Source organism: Phasianus colchicus, unplaced genomic scaffold (assembly GCF_987193195.1).
Source record: "Phasianus colchicus unplaced genomic scaffold, bPhaCol1.hap1.1 HAP1_SCAFFOLD_78, whole genome shotgun sequence".
NCBI lineage: Eukaryota > Metazoa > Chordata > Aves > Galliformes > Phasianidae > Phasianus > Phasianus colchicus.
This window is the reverse complement of record NW_028325251.1, coordinates 154,155-173,784: the sequence shown is the minus strand read 5'-3', so window position 1 is coordinate 173,784 and position 19,630 is coordinate 154,155. Positions and strand designations below refer to the sequence as shown.

The 19,630-nt window shown below is 46.5% G+C and overlaps 1 protein-coding gene across 25 annotated transcripts; it reads right to left on the bottom strand.

The window, feature by feature from the left end:
* Positions 1-5,379: 5,379 nt before the first annotated feature.
* On the bottom strand, positions 5,380-19,497 carry LOC149911607 (RANBP2-like and GRIP domain-containing protein 8). 25 transcript variants are annotated; one of them, XM_090133586.1, is made up of 12 exons: positions 19,299-19,497; positions 18,161-18,228; positions 17,566-17,677; positions 16,746-16,898; positions 15,867-16,097; positions 15,341-15,487; positions 14,862-15,054; positions 13,228-14,274; positions 9,769-13,110; positions 8,214-9,521; positions 6,334-6,825; positions 5,380-5,910 (listed from the first exon to the last, which is right to left on the bottom strand). In XM_090133586.1, exons 1-6 carry the CDS (start codon positions 19,371-19,373, stop codon positions 15,443-15,445), a joined length of 684 nt encoding a protein of 227 aa, XP_089989712.1. In that variant the 5' UTR covers positions 19,374-19,497; the 3' UTR covers positions 5,380-5,910; positions 6,334-6,825; positions 8,214-9,521; positions 9,769-13,110; positions 13,228-14,274; positions 14,862-15,054; positions 15,341-15,442. The 25 variants fall into 25 exon arrangements, with proteins under 25 accessions (XP_089989712.1, XP_089989722.1, XP_089989713.1 ...); XM_090133596.1 differs by having other exon boundaries at positions 6,673-6,825; XM_090133587.1 differs by lacking the exon at positions 5,380-5,910 and adding an exon at positions 5,936-5,961.
* Between the last annotated feature and the right edge of the window lie 133 nt (positions 19,498-19,630).

Below are 19,630 nucleotides of genomic sequence, written 5' to 3'. Positions count from 1 at the left end.
CTTCCTCACTGTCCCAGCTCCAACCCCTTCCTGTGCCTCTCGGAGCCCAAGCCGGGCTGCAACACGCCTGGGAACCGCTGCTCCCCTCGTTGCAGCCCGTCTGGCCCAGCAAACCTGCCGTGCTGGGCAGGAGCTGGAGCCGGGACCGGGCTCCCGCCTGGGCTACAGCAGTGCCGGTTCCGCCCCGCCCGGTGCCGCTCCCCGCTGCCCTCCCACCGCTGCTGGCAGGGGGCAGGAAGCGTGCGCTCCTCTGCACGAGGCACGAAGGGCTCCTACCTTGGGTGCGGAGCAGGCTGCTCCCACCTCTGGTGCAGGCAACCGGGCTCCTGGGAGTCGCTCCTGGGAGAGCAGGGGATGCCGAGTGCCCGCAGCCCGGAGCTGGCCGCAGGACGGCCTTGCTGCACCTCCTGCCGCCGCGGTGCTGCCCGGATGGCTTCCAGCCAGGCTCTGGCCGCTTCGGCACAGCCTCAGGTGCCGGGCAGCGATTCCCACAGCGAGCACGCCCCGAGCCGGCTGCCAGGCCGTGGGCAGTTTCACAGCTCGTTCTCGTGGCACATCTGCACCCGTGGGAGAGAGGGGAGGATGGGGGCTGTGTTTTGTCACGCTAATGAAGCGTCGCTCTCTGCTCCGTCCCTTTGCTTCCTTTGCTGGGGACATTCGCACATCCTTGCGGTCGCACATCCCCACGTTGCTGTCCTGGCGCTCCTTTAACTCCTCTCACCCGTGAGTAGGTCCCAGAAGAGGCAATCTCCGGCTGCCCTGCTCTCGAGGGCAGCATCTCCCTGCAGCTGGCTCACTTCCTCACTGAGCGCTGCCCATGGCACTCATGGCACGTTTCTCCTCACTGAGCGAGTGACTTCTATTGCTAACAACTTCCTATCCTGCTTTCTCAATTCGGTCTTCTCTGCAAGGCATGAGCATGGTTAAGCTCTCTGTTTTACGAGGGCTGGCTATGCTATAACTCTCGAGGCCCACACATCATCCACTGTGGGGCAGAGAAAGCCCTGGTATGCACCAGGTACATTACAGGTACAGAGACCCGTATGTCTTAAGGAGATGTCCTCCATTTGGGTGAAGGAGCGAGGGTGCTCCCCCAGAGGGTGGATCCACAGCTATAGGCTGTGTGATGCAGATCGGTGTGGGAGCACAACCCTTGAGAGCAGGGTCCCACTTGGGGAGGTATCTCTGAGGTGAAATCTTGCAAGGCACCCTGAGATTGAGGCTATAATGCACTCGGGAATGTAAGCTTTGTAATACTTTGGAGAAATCATCGCAACAAAAATGCGCTGGGGGGCATTTGCAGTTAGCTGCCAGGAAGGGGCCTGGTAGGATCATGTAACGAGTAAATGTCCAAACTGGTTTTTCATTGTTGTTATCTTTGTGATTGTTAAGTGTTTCTGTTATAAAATTATTGCTTGTGGAATTCCATTTACAATACAAGTGCTCTTGTTGCTGGGAGACATTGGTTATAGCTCGTGCCCAGGGAATTTGGTGTTCCTGTGCCCTGGGGAAGTAGGCAGACTCCATTACCCAGCAATGAGACTTTATAAGCGGCTGCTATCTAGTGTGAATGCTAACCTTTGGATCCCAGGTGTGAGTGGTGTGAACGTGGGAATCGAGTTTAGTTGGATATTTGTTTAACCCTGTATTTGTTATCAGAGCCTTGACCTGTAGTACTGCCCAGGAATTACAGTGGAATAGAGAAAACTGGCATTTTGGTTGGCGTTGTGGACTGGGGTTTAAAGAGGAGTATGTATTTGGTCCCAGTAACTTACTAGCTATAAGGTGTGGACTTTGGGGAACAATAAAGAATCAATGAAATTTAGTATGGAGGAACACAGGGAAAGGAAGTTCCCAGGCAAATTCCACCTGAGATATTGCTGGAGAGCCTGGGGGCCCCGTGAGCAAGAAAACTTTAATTAAAAATTGTAATCAGTGGTGGTTGGAAAGCGATGACCATTTAGCAGTTAATATTGTTTTTGCGAAGGCAGGAGATGAGATGCTGGGAGCGAATAGCCTTCATCTGCAGAGACCTGGGAAACTTGATATCCCAGTGTTAGCACGGGAAGCCTTAGGAAGGGAGGAGCTGAGAGCAGGGCTCTAGGACCCAGAGATCTCCTCAGGAAGAGCTGAAGGGGGAGAGCTGGAAGGGCCCAAGAGGGTTCTGCCCCCGTTGAACGGGAAAGCAGTTAGTGCAAAAAGAGGTGCTGGATTTGGTAACAGATGCAGTAACAGTCAAGGGTAGAGAAGATTAAGCTGAGGAAGGAATTGCAGCAAAGTGTGGAATTTGTAGTAACTGGAGCATCTAATTGGGTGTTAAATACTCCAGTGAGTGGTGAATTTGTAACCGTAAGGGAAGACACTGGCAAAAGTGAGGAAGTTTACTTTCTTAACCCTTAACTTAGTGTAGGTAAACAAAAAAATGCAATAGAAAAGGAAGCAGTCTTCTCCGGACACAAACCCCCGGTTACCCCGAGGGCGGTTCCTTCTGGGTGACCTTAAAGTCAGTAGATCTACATAAGTGAACAGCAGAGCTGGCCCTCGTAAAACAGAGAGCTTAACCATGCTCATGCCTTGCAGAGAAGACTGAATTGAGAAAGCAGGATAGGAAGTTGTTAGCAATAGAAGTCACTCGCTCAGTGAGGAGAAACGTGCCATGAGTGCCATGGGCAGCGCTCAGTGAGGAAGTGAGCCAGCTGCAGGGAGATGCTGCCCTCGAGAGCAGGGCAGCCGGAGATTGCCTCTTCTGGGACCTGCTCACGGGTGAGAGGAGTTAAAGGAGCGCCAGGACAGCAACGTGGGGATGTGCGACCGCAAGGATGTGCGAATGTCCCCAGCAAAGGAAGCAAAGGGACGGAGCAGAGAGCGACGCTTCATTAGCGTGACAAAACACAGCCCCCATCCTCCCCTCTCTCCCACGGGTGCAGATGTGCCACGAGAACGAGCTGTGAAACTGCCCACGGCCTGGCAGCCGGCTCGGGGCGTGCTCGCTGTGGGAATCGCTGCCCGGCACCTGAGGCTGTGCCGAAGCGGCCAGAGCCTGGCTGGAAGCCATCCGGGCAGCACCGCGGCGGCAGGAGGTGCAGCAAGGCCGTCCTGCGGCCAGCTCCGGGCTGCGGGCACTCGGCATCCCCTGCTCTCCCAGGAGCGACTCCCAGGAGCCCGGTTGCCTGCACCAGAGGTGGGAGCAGCCTGCTCCGCACCCAAGGTAGGAGCCCTTCGTGCCTCGTGCAGAGGAGCGCACGCTTCCTGCCCCCTGCCAGCAGCGGTGGGAGGGCAGCGGGGAGCGGCACCGGGCGGGGCGGAACCGGCACTGCTGTAGCCCAGGCGGGAGCCCGGTCCCGGCTCCAGCTCCTGCCCAGCACGGCAGGTTTGCTGGGCCAGACGGGCTGCAACGAGGGGAGCAGCGGTTCCCAGGCGTGTTGCAGCCCGGCTTGGGCTCCGAGAGGCACAGGAAGGGGTTGGAGCTGGGACAGTGAGGAAGTGAGCAGAGGAGCTCAGCGTGCTCTGCTGCCCGGTTGGCTCTGTGTAACACAGCCCAGCCGGGAGTGCGTTTCTCCCTCTGGGCCACGGCAGACACGAGATGATCCCGCTCCACAGCTCTGCACGCATGGATTGATGGCAGCTTTCAACTCCTCCTTTGGAGTGTCTGAATGGGAAGCCTCCAGCGGGGGAACTTCCACTCCCCTCTCTCTCCCCGGCAGCCCGCAGTTTCCCTTCGGGGACCCAGCAGGCAACATCTGCCTCTAGCGGCCCTTCCAGCGTTCCCTTCTGTGCGCTTAGCGCCGGGCTGACGGCTCACCTGGGGTCGTGCAAACCCCTCCCGAGGCTTTTCTTCAGGCTGTCCCGGCAGCTGCAGGTGCCTTTAGCGCACACCAGCTCCGGCACTGGGCTGTGTAATAGACGCTGAAAAGCCGACAGCCTGCGGGCTGACTGGAGCACACGTTGTGAACGCGGCCGAGCAGCACGTCAGTAAAGCGCAGCCCGGGCTGCCCGGTGCAAAGGGCGCACGCTGCTGAGAACGCCCCCTGGAAGTGAGCGCAGGGTGCGTGCTGAGCTGGATGGGGAGCAGCGCCCCCTGGTGGGGGACGAGGGAAATGCAGCCGCCGAGGTCCAGCCCAGTCCCCAAGTGTGGGGAAAGCGCATTTCTGGAACGTAGGTTTCACCCTATATGACTACATGACCCACATGACTATGAGCTACTTTATGGCTCCTTTTGTATACCAGAGGCTTCCTCCCGCTTTGAGAATGGATTTGGCCTAGGTGAGGCTAAGACGTGTATTACAGTGTTAGGTGAGGGAGCTGTAGAGCTAGGGACAAAATAACGTGGCATGATGCACGTGAAATGATTTGCCTTAGGGCATTTCATCATTGATGACAGTCCAAAAAGCCCACCGAACAATCTCTCCTCCTCAAAATTAAGACACTTGCACTTATGCCTTTGCAGGACAGATCTTTCCAGGTACAATCCCTTCCTGGTTTTGTGCAATTATCATCAGCCTCTGTTTTCAAAAGACAGGTGCCTGTGACAGATAGGTGAATATCTCCAAGAACCAAACTGAAACAATAGAAGCTAGGCACTTAATAAAAAATAATCCCTCACAAAGCCCACCTAAATTGTTCAGTATCTAAATATTTTTACAAATCTGGGTCATGGATCCCTAAGTTCATTTGGGGAGATGCCTATGTGGTCACCCTCACAGCGGTATGTGTCCCTTTTTAAAGCCGGTGGGGCAGGAAGCCTCCTCTGCATCTCCCAGCATCTCTGGCCTTTGGTTACTACTAAAAGGTTTCTCTTTAGCTCCTGTTTCATCTTCCATCATCACAAGACAGCTGCTGTAAGGTCTTCTTCCCATTTGGCCTCTGACTAATCACATCTATCCTGATGTCTGATAGAGAGAATGCCTCTTTGCGGTCTAATGGGAGCAGTGAGGGATTCAACAAAGGACCTTCCTTCCACTTTTAGAAAGAACTTTCATCAAAACGTAACTAAGCTAAGAAAACAGCTAGAGAACTGCTTACTATCTCCTTCAATCACATGACTGCAGGGGAAACAAAACAGCTGAAGAGGAAGGAGAAACAACAAAGTTTTCAAGCAATGATTTTATTGACGGTAATTTCTCAAATGTATCTCAATAGCTTTCCTGTTTTATTTAAAATGAAATAAAAGGAGAAGGATGGCAAGTCTGATTTGGGTTTCCAATTGAGTCTTGCGTCATCTAATTACAAATGTCTTCATGATATTAAAAATGAAAATATTTCTTTACATCTGCTCCACCCTCTACAAATATGGTTTTGTTTTGCTGCTTCCCTAATCCTGAACATCTGAGCATTTGAAATCCAGCAATGAAGAGTCACATACGCATTTTTAGTAAACATCCAGCTGAACATCTGTACATCCACTCAACACACAACTCTTCCCTGGTGTATGTTCTTGCTCTATCCTGACTGCAATACTGTTGCTAATCATGTCATGGCATTTATTGTCTGCAGGGATGCCAGCATATTTCAATCACCTGCCCTTCATCGCTGACAAATTTAGGATCCACCTGCAAATTTGCAGAACTCCCAAATGTAATCCTCCTTTATTTATCCAAGCAGAGATGTGTACACAACACCTTGCACCTGGCTTCCAAAGAATAAAGGTCTATCCATTATGGTGCTGGACTGCACAGTCAAGGGAGTCTGGAGGGAAACGGTACAACTACATATACCTCTTCTTTAAATGCTAGGTGCTGTCCTCTGACAAATTTAGTCTTTGTTAGTCTTCAGCAACCGGATGAAATAGCTGCTTGATGCAGCTCATCTTAACACACAGTCATCTTAGAACTGCAGCTGTAAGGAAGACCACGCCATTCAAAAGCTTTGTGTTAAACCACTACTCCTGAGTGGCAAGTCGTCTTTATGTTCCTGGGGAAAACTGGGTGTCATTAGCTGCTCTCATTTAAACATCTGTAAAAGCTTGAAACAGCTCAACATAAGCAACACTAAGCTTGAAGAGCAACTAGATTCTGATTAGCCCAGCTATCCTGAAAATAAGAATTACAACTATTGTTTTGTACTTTTAGATCACTAAAATAACATTCCTTTTACTGTCTTTGACCCAAAAGTTACAAAAAAAATGCACTGAAGTGATTCTGATACGTTATTAATGACAAAGATTACATTTTCAGCACCACTGCATCTTGTGAAGAAAGTACATGCTACAGGATATTTTCACAACAAAAGGACTAGACTGCTTATCTTTATAACTTAAATGGAAGATAAAGAAGTAAATCTTGTACAGAGACTTGAAATATGAACTGTCACCTAAACTGCTTTAGAGATACTTACGTGGCAAGTAACTGGAAGCCATAGAAATGTTATAATGCCCACTAGCACTACGTTTGTCACAGAACTTTACTGCCTTTCCATATATCCTGCTTCTCACTTGGTGACATTTTCTTCTGCAAGGACCTCGCAATGCTTCCTGGGACATCTCCTGATTTTAGCTCCGCAGGCAGAGGTCTCTTCTCAGTGGAAGATCAGGCACATCAAGGTTGAAAATGGGATTAGGAGATGCATTTGCTGATCACTGCTGCACACTTTTCTAACCCTTTCATGGAAGCTGATCAGCGATATTCCAGGTAAGTACGTTAACCTTTACACTTGTGAAAGACAGCTGATGCTTACCTCCACGTGCCACTGTTTGCCCATAGCGTTCACCACACGTCCTTCAACTGGTCTTCTATGTGCTCCACAGATGGGGACGCCCATTTTGTCACGGCAGGTAAACCATGTAATTATTCTCTCTTTGGTTTGTGAGCATCAGCAGTGAGTTCCTTCCTGTTCAAAAATTCATTAATTGAGAGCATGAATAGAACAATTTCAACTTCAGAGCTTCTGTAGAGATCATTTAATTTTTAGCACTTGTTTCAGTAACAGGATTTATACTATGTCTTTAGCAGCATCAAATACGACAGTTCAATATGATTATTTTTTTTAAACAAGCTTGATTGATTCTGAGAAAAGCCTGCTAAGTAGGATGCATCAAATCTCTATGAAAATAGCTACAGAGCTTGTCTCAAACAGGTTAGAAAGCTGTAGTCATGCCTGGCTTACATTCTGGCTCTCTTAGCACAGGCTTCTTTTAGATTTACTTAAATGTAATTGAAGGAAAGAAAAATGCACTCCTCTGCATTTTCCCCGTGATATCAAACATCAGAGAAAGAAAAATATAAGCTGACAATACCGCTGACAACACTACAGGTTGTTCTTCAAATCAGCCTCTGCCATGATAATGAAATGATAGCTTCCTTTGTACTAAAAAGCAAACAACTAGTAACGTGTGTTGTATCCTACAATGCCCCCTCATCCATGCATCACTGGGGGATGTAAAAACATGCAGCTATGTATTCTGCAGCTGCAGAAGCTGATGAAACGAGATGAAGGAAATCTGAAAAGAAACACACACTTTGTGCAACTCAACTAAAAGCAAAGAACATAGGCAAGATAATGACTGAAGCAGCTGAAGACAACCAATTTTCTGCCCTTTGTATTAGAAAAATAATGTCAATCATTTTGCTGCTATAAGCAAGTTTGCACCCAGATTTCCTATTTCCTATGGTACCACCCTGTGCTGCAAATTGCAGTCTTTCATCCCGCCCCACTCCCATGCTTTACCCTCAGACTCTTCAGAAATTTAGATTGGAAGCTGGATGGCAAAACGGGCCCTAACTCTCTACATAACCACGTCTATTGCATTAAAAGCATGAAATCAATGGCTACACAGTTTACTTTAAAAAAAAAAAAACGTGAAGGATCCCACTGAAATGAGCGCATTTATTAGTGAAAAAGGTGATAAACTGGACTCAAATTGGGGAACCCCTGTTGGGAAAATAAAAATCTATTTAAAAATGACAAAACTTCTGCATCTGATTTGTTTTTAAGTGTCTACCACAGTGTATCCTACTGATCTTGAAACATCACCAGGTACAAAACACACTTCACAGGAAATCTGGTGTCGAAGTAGACAAGTAGTTAATATTTTATGCACACATTTTAAGATATCCACTCTCAGTTTTGTGATGCATTCTTAGACCTTTTTCTCGTAAAAGACACTTTGGTTACTCCATCTCAGCAGGAAAGCCTTAGGAACCATAACCTCTACATCCCTCCCAACTGTCATTCCATTTTCATCATTACCAGTGATAGAAGGAAGGGTGAAGACCCACCTGCTGTCATTCTTGACGAATCCAACTCCTGCCAATACTTGTTGGCAGATATCACAGCAGAAGCACTTCCAGTGGTTGTTCATAGCTTGAGTAACGCAACCAATAACGAACTCACCTGTAGGAAACATAGTAACAGGATGTAAAATGCCATGCTACACAAAGTTAAAAGAAGCCTGCAACTGAATCGCTAGAATTACATCACCGTTTTTGCCTTGCTCCTCTTCTAGAAAAGGACACTTTTCAACTGTTGTTCACACAGTGTTGGCTTCTACTCCACTAGGCCTAGAATCAAGGCTTGAAAGAGCTCCATACTCAAAGCACAACAGAACTGAGTTTGGATGGCCCTGACCCTCCTGCGAGAAAACTCCTGCAGTCAAAGTACAGTAGAATACAAAGACACACAGAGATACAGCAGGAGAATGCACTTGCTAAACAGCAAATCCAACACGCACACCAACTTCTGATCTACCACAGAGTCCTGTGCTGGGAGGCACTGAGGAAGTGAGAAAACTACCATTTCATATTCTCTGCTGCACAGCCATGCCAAACACTCACGCTGTTCTCTGCACGCACGCTGCAGCCAAGGCCCTGAGCAGCGCAAACGCTGCCTGCAATACGTCGGGAGCTCCGCCTCCTGCTGCTGCCAAAGGCTGACACCCGGCTCTGAAGAGCCTACAGATCAAACAGCTGCCAAAGAGAAGTGATCAGGCAGATAACAGGTATGAACGAAACGAAGTCTAACATGCAAGTCTGTGGCATTCCCATGAAGTCATAGCTTTCCAAGAATAAAATGCAATGGTCTCTAGAAGTGTCGGGAAAGCTTGAGGCATCGCTGCTGACTGCAGCCCTGCTGATTTCGGCTACTCTCACCACATTCAAGAACTGGAAAAGCCCACTTTCAGGCAGGATTCATGGAGTGCTGCAGCCCAGATGGCTTTTTTCTCTCAATGAAAAGCCTTCACATTAAGCTTACCTGACATCGAAGTCACTAACTATTCTGTGAAATGTGGTATTCTTGAACCCACAAGCCTTTCTCCCCTGTGCACAGGGCCCTGAAATTTTCAGCTGTTCGAGGGACAATATTTGAAAGCAGCTCCGTGGTTGTGTGTCCTACAGGTTCGTCACTGGCAGAAACAAAATACACAACAACAGGGTTGGTGTCCTTTGACAGCTCCGCTGCCAGAGAGAGGTGGCCCTTCTGCAGCTCTGACAAGCTTTGCTGGCATTCTTCAAATCTCCTCTCAAAAGAATTGGCCAGTTCTTGAACTTTAGCTCTGACCCCAAATTGCTCTACTTTCACTTCACCATCTAAAAACAAATCCAAGAAGAGATTTCCTTAGCTCTAGTCACTGCAGCCAGAGATCAGCAGCTTTTGTTCTGTATAATCTCCAGGGTAAAACAAAGCCAAACAAACTACAGAAGATACTGAAAAGAACTGTAAAAACCACTCAACCGACTAACCAGCATCACCTGTAGCTGTCCAAATTAAAACACTGTTTGATGTTTCAGAGGGCACTAAGTTCATTTCTTTAGCGATGACATGCTTTGCACACACCTCAAGAACTTGGTCCCTTCTCATAAGGATCCTGTAACACTTCTTCTGTGTATGGAAGAGGACCCTGAGCTCTCCAACACTCCTTCCTGCTGCTCCTTCCACTGAGCAGCATCTCTGGCCCAACTGTAAAATTTCGCCCTCTCTTTGAAGGGAATTCCTTCATCTTCTTCTCCAGACTACCTCCACCTAAAACACAGCACAGTAATGCGTGATTTCCCCAGAAGTTGTTGTCACCAACAACACTGTTACAATTCTGACATCATAATCCAAAATTATTCGATGTTTTCCTTTCTTCAGTGGCTTTGTACCCACAGCTCTATACTCATCATGCACTGAAGTGACCGAACAGCCCTGCCTTCTCAAAAGGAGAGAGCCCAACAGATTTCAGCCTTTGAAATTCATTTTTAAGCTATCAAGTGTGCCGGCATATTTCCCAGTGAAATTTCAGGTCTGCTGAATGATGTGCTGAGTGATAACCCAGCACTGTTAGCATTCCAGGTGTTCCCCTTATGAAGGCTGCTAAGTAACTTAATACTGGCATTTGATCAGAATAAGAATCAACTGAAAATAATAAATGGAGGCCTCACAGCTGCGTATCCTCCTCGCTTTATATGTGCACATTACTGCCTTTTAACATCCTTCAATTAACACATCTTCCACAGTTAAAGAAAAGCTTGAAAGAACTGGAGAAACGTGTGACAGACAGGCATTTCTGAAGGAGAAAAAGAGCAGGCAAGGCAAGAAAGAAAACAACAGACGTCGTAATATGATTAACGGATGAGGAAAGGCAGACAAGATATTGCAGAAAGAGGAAGACAACATTTTGCAGACTTCATCAGATTAACTGTTCCAATTAAAGGACACTACATACTGTTTTTTTGTGCTCTATCAGTCTTGCTTAGTCATTATACTAACCTGCAATTAAGTTCTATTCTTTACAGGAAGCCAAACTAGAAGACTACAGTCATTGCAAGCTTCTCCTCTTATTAGGCATACTAAGGTTAAACACGAAATCCAGACATGAACAACTGAGTTAAGCCTTACAAAGCTACATCAGGCTTCTTCAAGCAAGTTGTTCTACTTCCTAAAAAGCTGTATCACCACCTCCTGGTAAACTCTCTGACACGCGAGCAGTTTCTGTGGATTCTGCTTCTCCGCTGCTGGCAGCTGACTGCACAAATACTGTTGCTGTTGCTTCACTGGTTGATGGAGTATGTAATTCTTCCTTACTTGTAGAGACTGAGTCGGTACGATTAATAAAACAGTAAGCAAATAAGCCATAAGAGCCTAAGATACAAACTTCAAACTACATTAAGTCTGGACACTAAGAATAACGACTCCCTCCAAAAAAGCCACATTTTCTCTCTCCCCTCCCTCCCTTCCAGAAATTGATAAATTTCTTCATTTATTTACAACAGCAGTACAGTAAAAGCATGATAGTAAGTTCTCAGTCTCCAACTTTCCTATAGTGCTACTAATGTTTCAGAACAGCTAACTAACAGGGATTAAGGGAAGTGAACAACTGGGGAAAAACAAAAAAACAAACAAGAATTGTTGTTGGAAGGTTTCAGACATTCTTCATCACTCTTAAAACACACACAGCTTTGACTCAACAAGAGACTGAAGTACCTTTGAAGCAGTACGATTCCAAAACAAGCACCATTTCCCTTGGAAACTGCTCTGAAATCACTTAACTCTTACATACCTGCTAGGAGGAATTCTACTAGCCAAAGCTGTTTCTACTTTAGGAGGCAAAGCTGTTTCCTTTCTCTCCCGGAGAAACTTAAGTTCTTAGTAGTACCATAGTTCCAGTGCCAGAACAGACTTGAGACACAGTCAAACAAGCCAAGTAGTTTCTAATCTGCCAGACGCTTTATTTCTCACTAAGTGAAAATAGTCTAAGAATCATACTGCAAATTTATTGCCTAAACTTTCGTAAAGACTTGACTCGTACTTTGAGTTTTTACTTCTTTCTGAGAGCCTTCTGGACTGGCATCCTCCGCACTGCTACTAAAGCCACAGACAGACGTAGAAGGGACCTGTGGAGTTTCTCCTTTAGCCTTCTGCTCAGAAGATTTAGTTTCCCAAGCAGTAACACATTCATGTTTGACTGGGGGGTCTGCTGCAAAGCACAAAAATTAGTGGAAAACAGCTGATAAGACAGGTAAATACCGTGATCATTTTTGGCACATACATTATAAAGTAACCTAACAACATTCAGAACATCTTAAATGTAGAGCTTTTGAAATAACATCATTATGTAAAAAGACACTCATTCAGGATAACCAAGGAACTGTAAGTCCGTCATACTTGGGTTTTCTGCTGCTATCAAAGAACCTCCATGCAATAATGAAGACTTCAATCTTGCAACTGCCACTACAAATACTAGCTTCCTTTGACATTTACTTATATTTCTGGAAGCTCAATACGTGCCACCTTTTATTAGTACACAGACACTCACAGCCTCAGAAAGAGTGACTGGCCAAATGGAAGATGACAGTTTTTCTCAATTTAAATATTGTAAACATATTGTAAATGTTGTCTGTTGGTTCTAGTAGCACTATACACTTTCCTTTTGAAATTCAAGTCTCAGACCAAGAACAGGTCAGCATTTTCATATTGTTACAAGAATTATTGATGGCCATACGCCAAACAAAATGCAACCACAGAGAAGAGCCATATGGGTATCATCTACAGAGGAAAAGCAAAACCAAGGACTGAAAAAGAAAGTAAGAAACGGAAAGCAGTCAGCAGCAGCGTGTGCTACCGATGAACTTTGAGCATTTGGAACTCCAGATGATATTAACCAGAGACTGAATAGAGCTTATTTCACAACACTTCTGGGAAGTACAAGAAGAAAAACCACGACAAACAAAGGCTCAAGCGACAGATATGAAGTTACTGGAAAGGAATGGAAGCAGACAAGAAGAATGCCTCCTAGTTGAAGGGATAATTCGAGTTGAAGCTTAAGCACAACTGCTGTTCTCGTAGGTTACCAGTCAGAGCGAGGCCTTGAACACAATAACTGCCAGCTCAACACAAAAAATGCACTGTCAGCACTTCACCCTGACATTTTAAACAACGCCTCGTTGTTTAAACAATATTAGCATCTCCTGGTTCTAGCAGTACCAAACTCCTTCCCTACAAAAAAAAGCAACACTAAGATCAACTCTGACGCCCCGGACAGATTCCAAAATCCTACCCGCAACTCCCTTTCTCACTACAGAGTTGCACTGAGTCCTGCATAAGGCATGCTTCTGTTCTTACGTGCAAAGAACTACAACTTCATATTTACTCAAGTTGAAAGTCTAGGATTTGAAGATTCACAGACGTGCATTAGAACTGAAAGAAACAACATACTGTTAAGACAGAAGTAGTAATACACAATGACCAGCATTAACAAGTGACTGACTAATGAGCTGCACACTTGAATAAATTACTGGTTCAATTAACACTCACCTTTCTCCAGGATTTTAAACGAGAAGTTGGAGGGCCCACCCTGTGCCGAAGGAGCCGGCTGGGATGCCTCGCTCTCCCAAGGTTTCTGAGTGGCACTACAGCTTCTGGGGGGCTCAGCTACTCCCGCTTTTTCCTGCTCTGCTTTCCGAGATGCTGAAGTTCCTTCATCGCTCTTTCTTGGACGATTCAAGCTGAATCCAAAGAGGGAGCCGGGGGCTGAAGTATTCCCAAACACTCAACTTAAACAAGGACAACAATATTTGATGCAGTGGGTTGTTCCTGCTGCTTTAGGCTGGGAATCCAGACTTCCCCTTATGATATTTACAAATTTCTAACTTACACTCTCCCTATAATTAAGTCACCCTTTTAGCATATGGGCTGACAGCAGTCCCAAGGCATTTTCAAATCCAGTTCTCCAGAATTACTGTGTATTTTTATTACAATGACACTGCAATTGTCTTCAAAGTATGTAGCTGTCAGTCTCCTCTATTCAGGAACAATTCAGCCTGATGCCCGGTGTTTTCCTCGTTTTCACCTAGAGCCCACAGGATAATGAAGACTGAAAACAACTACCTCAGCTTCACCAAAAAAATGAAAAAAAAATGCACCAAACCTGTTGGAACAAAGAAGGGAACAAAAGCGACAGGAAAGGAGCAATATTTTCTTTTATACTTGGGACTAGCAATGCTTACAAATAGTATATTAGTAGGCAGAAACCAGCAGGCTCGGAGACACTGAAAGTTAAATTCTATCTTAATGTCCTGGAAATAAAAAGAAAAAGCCCATTACGTGTCAGGATCAAACCGCTTTTTTGTATTTCATACGTAGCCAAAATACAGAACGTTTGATAGCATGTTCCAAGACGCCAAGTGTGCTCTTTAACAAGCCATTAACTCTGACATTAACTGCTCATAAAATGGAACTATGGAACATTTATAATGCTTAGTTTTTATTACCAGACTGGCTTTTTCGGTCACAGGCCAACATTTCCAGCGCATCTTGCCCAGCACGATCTCCTCTTATTAGTTTTGACTTTGGTTTAGGAATCTGGCAAAGAAAGAAAAGAACTGCTACAGCTTCTTCTCAACAAAAAACAACTCACCCTCATTTAGTCTTAAAAGTTAGGAAACAAGCTTGTTTCTTTCCTGAAAAGGACACAAGGTGAGTAACTGAACAATTGCAAATAGCTGTAAGAGCGCACAAGAGAAAGCGATGTTTTGAACGCAAGCACTTGTGCAAAAGGGAAAACTGATTTTATTCCATAAAGCAAAGAATTAAGCTTGATCAAGCTCTGCTGCTTATGCAATTAGTATATGAGAGCTACTCAGGTCATTCCCCTCCCCCCCATACCACTAACCTTAATACTAGTTATTTTAGCTGCATTACAGAGAAGGGAATAGCCTATAGGAAACACACTCATTAGCCCTTAGTCACTTTACTTCTGACAAGTGAAACAGATGAGATTTTCTTCACACTACTTGAAATCTTTTAAACAAGTATGGAAGGGTAAGATTTGGCCAGGAGACAGCCTCAAAAACAGTAGTTAGTTTTTGGAATGCAGGCGTTCAGTGCGCGTACAGTGAGAGCATTCAAGAACTGCAACAATTACAGGCACAAACTGAACAGTGACTTACGTGGAAACTTCTCAGATAACACAATGCTGCGAGTTCACATGCATCTCTCCATTGTGCCTCGTTGTTCTGGGCCGTTTTCAGCAGGAAAGTTCCAGCGTGCATGTAGAAGTGTCCTTTCATTTCAAGGAAGGTACGAGACAGCTCATCAGGTCCATTCGCACACGGCTTCACAGAGTGAAGCACACGATCAAAACTGGAACATAGAAAAGATTCATTTTCAACCAAGTCCTGGTCTCCCAGGATTTATACTAGACCCCTATCACTGAGTCTTCTCTGAGGCCTTTAGCTCAGACACAGCTTGTGGATCAAGCCTAGCAACATTTGCTCTTTGCAGTTAGTACAGAGGAACTCCTCTTCCATCCATAAAACAGCTACTCACTGAAAATGATGCCTGCTAGAAGATCGGTGACCCAGAAAAAATATTCATTTTTTTTCTTTTTTTTTCTTTTTTTAAATAAGCAGAACAGTTAAAAGAGTACCTTTCAAGGGCCCCTCTGCTTTCTCAAACATCTCTAGAAGCAAGCGTCATTTTAACCAAGCTAGAATAGGCCAGCAGATGATCCTTCTTGACAGCTCTCCAATTATTTTTTATCAGCCTCCAAGTCTCGTACTGATTCAAGATATTCCTAAAGCATAAAGTTCATCACAGAATGAGGAACCACCATCCTTCTATGAAGGCAAGAGTTTCTCCAGAACTTCTTGCTACATAATCCAGTTTCCCAGGTGAGATGTTAACGTATTCTTCAGCAGCAATGTTCCAGGAACTATTTGCCTCAGCAATTCCCTCCCTGATGGAGCTGCTGTATCTAACTTAATACCTCAGCTAGAAACTAAACAACTCTTTAAGGCTTAAGAAAATCCTAAATAAATCACTGTTTCCACAGACATTACATTTAAAGGAGTTAAGCCACTTGAGAATTAGCTGCCATTGTAATGATACTAAGAGAATAACACCGGTTTCAAGGACATGGGAGATTATGACAGGATCAAAACATGATTAAATACCTCAAATGTCTTTATGACGCACAAACACCACTCTAAGCTGGAGTCTACAGGTATTTTCTTCTCCGCCTCCTGACAATGAAGCACAGCATCTCTTAATCCATTATTTGAACGGTAGAGAGCAACCAGTCTGACGTTAAGGTAGGGATCGTCTGGTCTCGCATAGAGCTCGGTTTGAGTCATATCAAAGAGCTGATTCCAGCCATCTTCGCCTTTACGCTCCAGTAACTGCTCCTATCAAATACGAAGGCAACACGTTAAAATTTCATTCTCTACGAGAGCCTCTTCAGCAACTATGTTACCTGACTGTTTTCTCATCGCCATTACAGGCTACATTACTCAAACTGCTCTGGAAAGCTGGTAGGTGCTACAGAGAGTTTGACAAACATTTTAGAAGTGAGGGGAAAAAAAAAAAAAAACAAAAAAACCCAAAGCTTTAGAGTTTGCATCTTGTAGATGCTAAGTTAGATGCTAAGTTAAGACTGTCAAACCACCTGGTTCACAGATGCCACACATCAATACAGAACAGCTTGTCTAAAAAAAATAAAATAACATAACCACACAAAAAATCCCAAAGCACAAGCCTCTCAAGACTTTGATTTCATTGCAGTTGTGCTCCAGAAAACTAACACCTGTACAAAAGTGAGATTGTATGACTGAAAGCATTTACACAGTATTAGGGAATAACAGCATCTCCTACACTTGACAGTTTTCAACTCAAATTAAAAAAAACTAGAAAGCAGTGTAGTCATGTAATAGAGACAATACTTAACCTATCTAATCTTGACCTCTTGGATAATATTACTACCATGGTTTTCCCATCGCTTGACGCAACTAAAGTTTCTTCTAGGCACAGAGCAGAGATCAGAAGCAGGAATTTACCTTCAATCTGTAAGCAGCAGGATTCCCAGGGAAGAGCCTGGCAGCTTTCTCAACCCAGTACTCTGCTCTTCCATCAGCGATGTCGTTACTGCATAGTAACTCTGCAATCTTCAGTACAAGATCTTTCTGCATTGGATTCAGCTCCACAGAACGCTGGTTTTCCCCATGCATACACATAAGAAAAAAGGTTACTAGTAACTTGATCTTGCAGTCCACGTAGAACAAGAAAGAAAACATGTCAAACATGTCCCCCATTAAACAGACCCAGCAAGTCAAATTAGAACTATCAATAAATACTTTCTCACTACTTTAAGAAAAGCCTCCCTTTCAAGAAGGCCACCATTGGTTTGTAACACCCAGACAACTGCTGGAATTCAGAACACCGTAAGAGAAACAATGTCAAAACCAGCTCCTCTACCACCCGCTGCTGCTCTACTCAGACAGCCAGACCAGGGGTATCTCTAGCCTAACCAAATACGGAGGCTTCCGGAAAACAGAATTAAGTCACAAAGGCTGATGGCACTCAGTCACTGTGCTGGCAACAAGACTTTTGTGTGTATCCTCTCCCTCCCCGGTGCCCGAACAATGAAACACAGACTGTGAAGTTCACATTTATATGCTTACCTAATCGGAACTGTATTTGCCCCATTCCCTCTACCTCTGAGGAAACAAACAAACAAAAAGCCCACCGCTAACAAGAAAACAAACAATGCAACTGAAAAACACTCTCAGCCCAGTCTTTCAGCAGCAGCCTACTGCAGAATTCTACAGGGCTCAAAGATTCTTAGTCCAAAGGGCAGCGGGAAGAAGACTATCTTACCTTGTAACACCCAAAAGCTTTTTCCGTGTTATCCTGAGCCTCGTAGATCTGTCCCAGAAACCTGTGAGATTTGGGATCTCTCTCTCGGACACTGAGATAAATAGATGTGTATCTACAGAGTAAATAAATAAAGAAAGAAAAACCAGAAGGATCAGTATTCCTCAGTATTACAAGTCCCCCCACACCTTGCAGCTAACGTGGGACTTTAATCTGTCATACAGGACAGTTAGCTGTATTTAGTTCAAGGGGCTTGATCTAGATCTTCAAGTAAGGCACAACATTATTGCTACACGTACAGATGTTGCATATTTGCCTGCAAGCACTGGCCTTCATTAAATAAAGCAGTAGCTCACAGGAACTGTAAGAAGGACGTAGCACGATGGCATAAAAGACATTTCTACCGGATGGGTTTTTACAGCACCACGTAACTACCCATGCTTTAAGTTGCCGTTTTAGGAAGATTTAAATGGCACCACATTTCCCATTTGCTGCTACCTTAAAACAGCATGACAACGGTCTTCATTTCTCCACTCTACTTCATTTAGCTTTCCCATCACACTTTAAAGAACAGAACAACATACGTAACGTTTATTACCTCTTAGCAAGTTCGTATTCTTTTATCTCAAAGTACAGCTTAGCAAAAAAGAATCCTCTTAACGACCTCTGAAGAAAAAAAAACCAAAAGGTACATTTTAAATATACAGTACTTTTGAAGTAATTGAGTAGGGAGACCCTTCTTTCCAGGGGTGCATAACACTTCCGAAAGTGTCTTCACAGCTATCAGCTCCAGTTCACTCCTTGTACTCTGGGCTTTGTTTTTGAAAGACACAGGAGTAAGAAAATAACATTTCTTCCCAGTAACTGGCAAAGGCTACCAAAGCGAAACTGAGGTTAGTAGCAAAGCAAGTCCTCACACTTGTTACTTTTCACAAGCACACTTCCGACTAAAGAGAGGAGAATGGGGTCAGCTACATACAAGCTGTTTCTCTTGCAACCTATCCACGTTGCAGAAGAAAACAAATGCCACAAATCAAGCTCCTCCTGTCCATGCTTCTGTCACCTTCCTCTCCCGCCTGCCCCGCCTCCTCGTAAACGGGGCTGGAAAGGAACTTCAAAAGAAACGCCGGCAGCCTCGCACAACCCTCCTCTCCAAAATCAACGCAACAGGAAGACCAGCAGCTACTTCCATCACCGACCGCGCTCCACAGCCAGTCGTTCCAGAGAGCAGGGGATCACCCGGCTGCCCAGCCACCAACGCAGGCAGCAGAGCTATTTCCCCCCGCCTCTCCCTCTCTTCCTGCCGGCGTTTCACAACGCCGTCGCACCCACGGCAACAGCAGCCGCACAGCGGCCAAACGAGCCCAAAGCCGAACGGCACGCGGTCCCTATTCCGGCTCCTCGAGAGAGGGAAGGCCGGAAGCCCGGGGACCGTGCCCACGGAACGGGAGGGAGCCGAACTCCGCCCCGCCGCCGGGCTCCTTCCGAAGCCGCCGAGGGCTCAGCGGCTTTCCGAGGCGCGCAGCTGCGGCGAACCGCGTTTCCGAGGAGGCGACTCCGCGCCCGCCCGCCGGCAGCCTCCCTCGGCTTCGACTCCCCGCCGGAGGAGCCCGCCCTCGGGCCCGGCACCCGCGGGAGGGGCGGAGGGACGGGGCGGGCGGGGAGCGGCCCCCACCGCGGCCCAGGGAAGGCCGAGGGAGCGCCGCCGGCGGCGCCGGCCGGGCCGCAGCACTCACCGCTCTGGGAGAGGAGGCGGCGGCCTGCACGGAGGCGACGTACCGCTCCACCTCGGGCCTCGTGCGCCGTGCCATGGCCGGGAGAGGGAGCGAGCGAGAGGGAGCGGCGGAAGGCCGGCGCTCGCGCGCCGCTAAGGGAGCTCCCCGCCGCACGCGGCGGAACGCCCTCCCTGCCGACCGCGGCGACGCGCGACGTCACAGCGCGGGGCGGCGCATGCGCGGCGCCGAGCGGCCGGTTCGCGCTTCGCGCGGCGGCGCTTTGAGCCGCGGGACGTCGGGCCGCTCGGCGCGGGCTGCCGGGCGCCGCGAGGGGCTGCGCGCGCCGCCGGTCC

Coding starts and splice junctions, on each gene's coding strand:
- LOC149911607 (XM_090133586.1), bottom strand. CDS start 19,373: ATGGCACGGCGCACGAGGCCCGAGGTGGAGCGGTACGTCGCCTCCGTG. Junction 18,229..19,298: donor CCGCCTCCTCTCCCAGAGCG/GTGAGTGCTGCG, acceptor TTTTTTCTTCAG/AGGTCGTTAAGAGGATTCTT. Junction 16,899..17,565: donor AAGCTTTTGGGTGTTACAAG/GTAAGATAGTCT, acceptor GGGGAAAACCAG/CGTTCTGTGGAGCTGAATCC.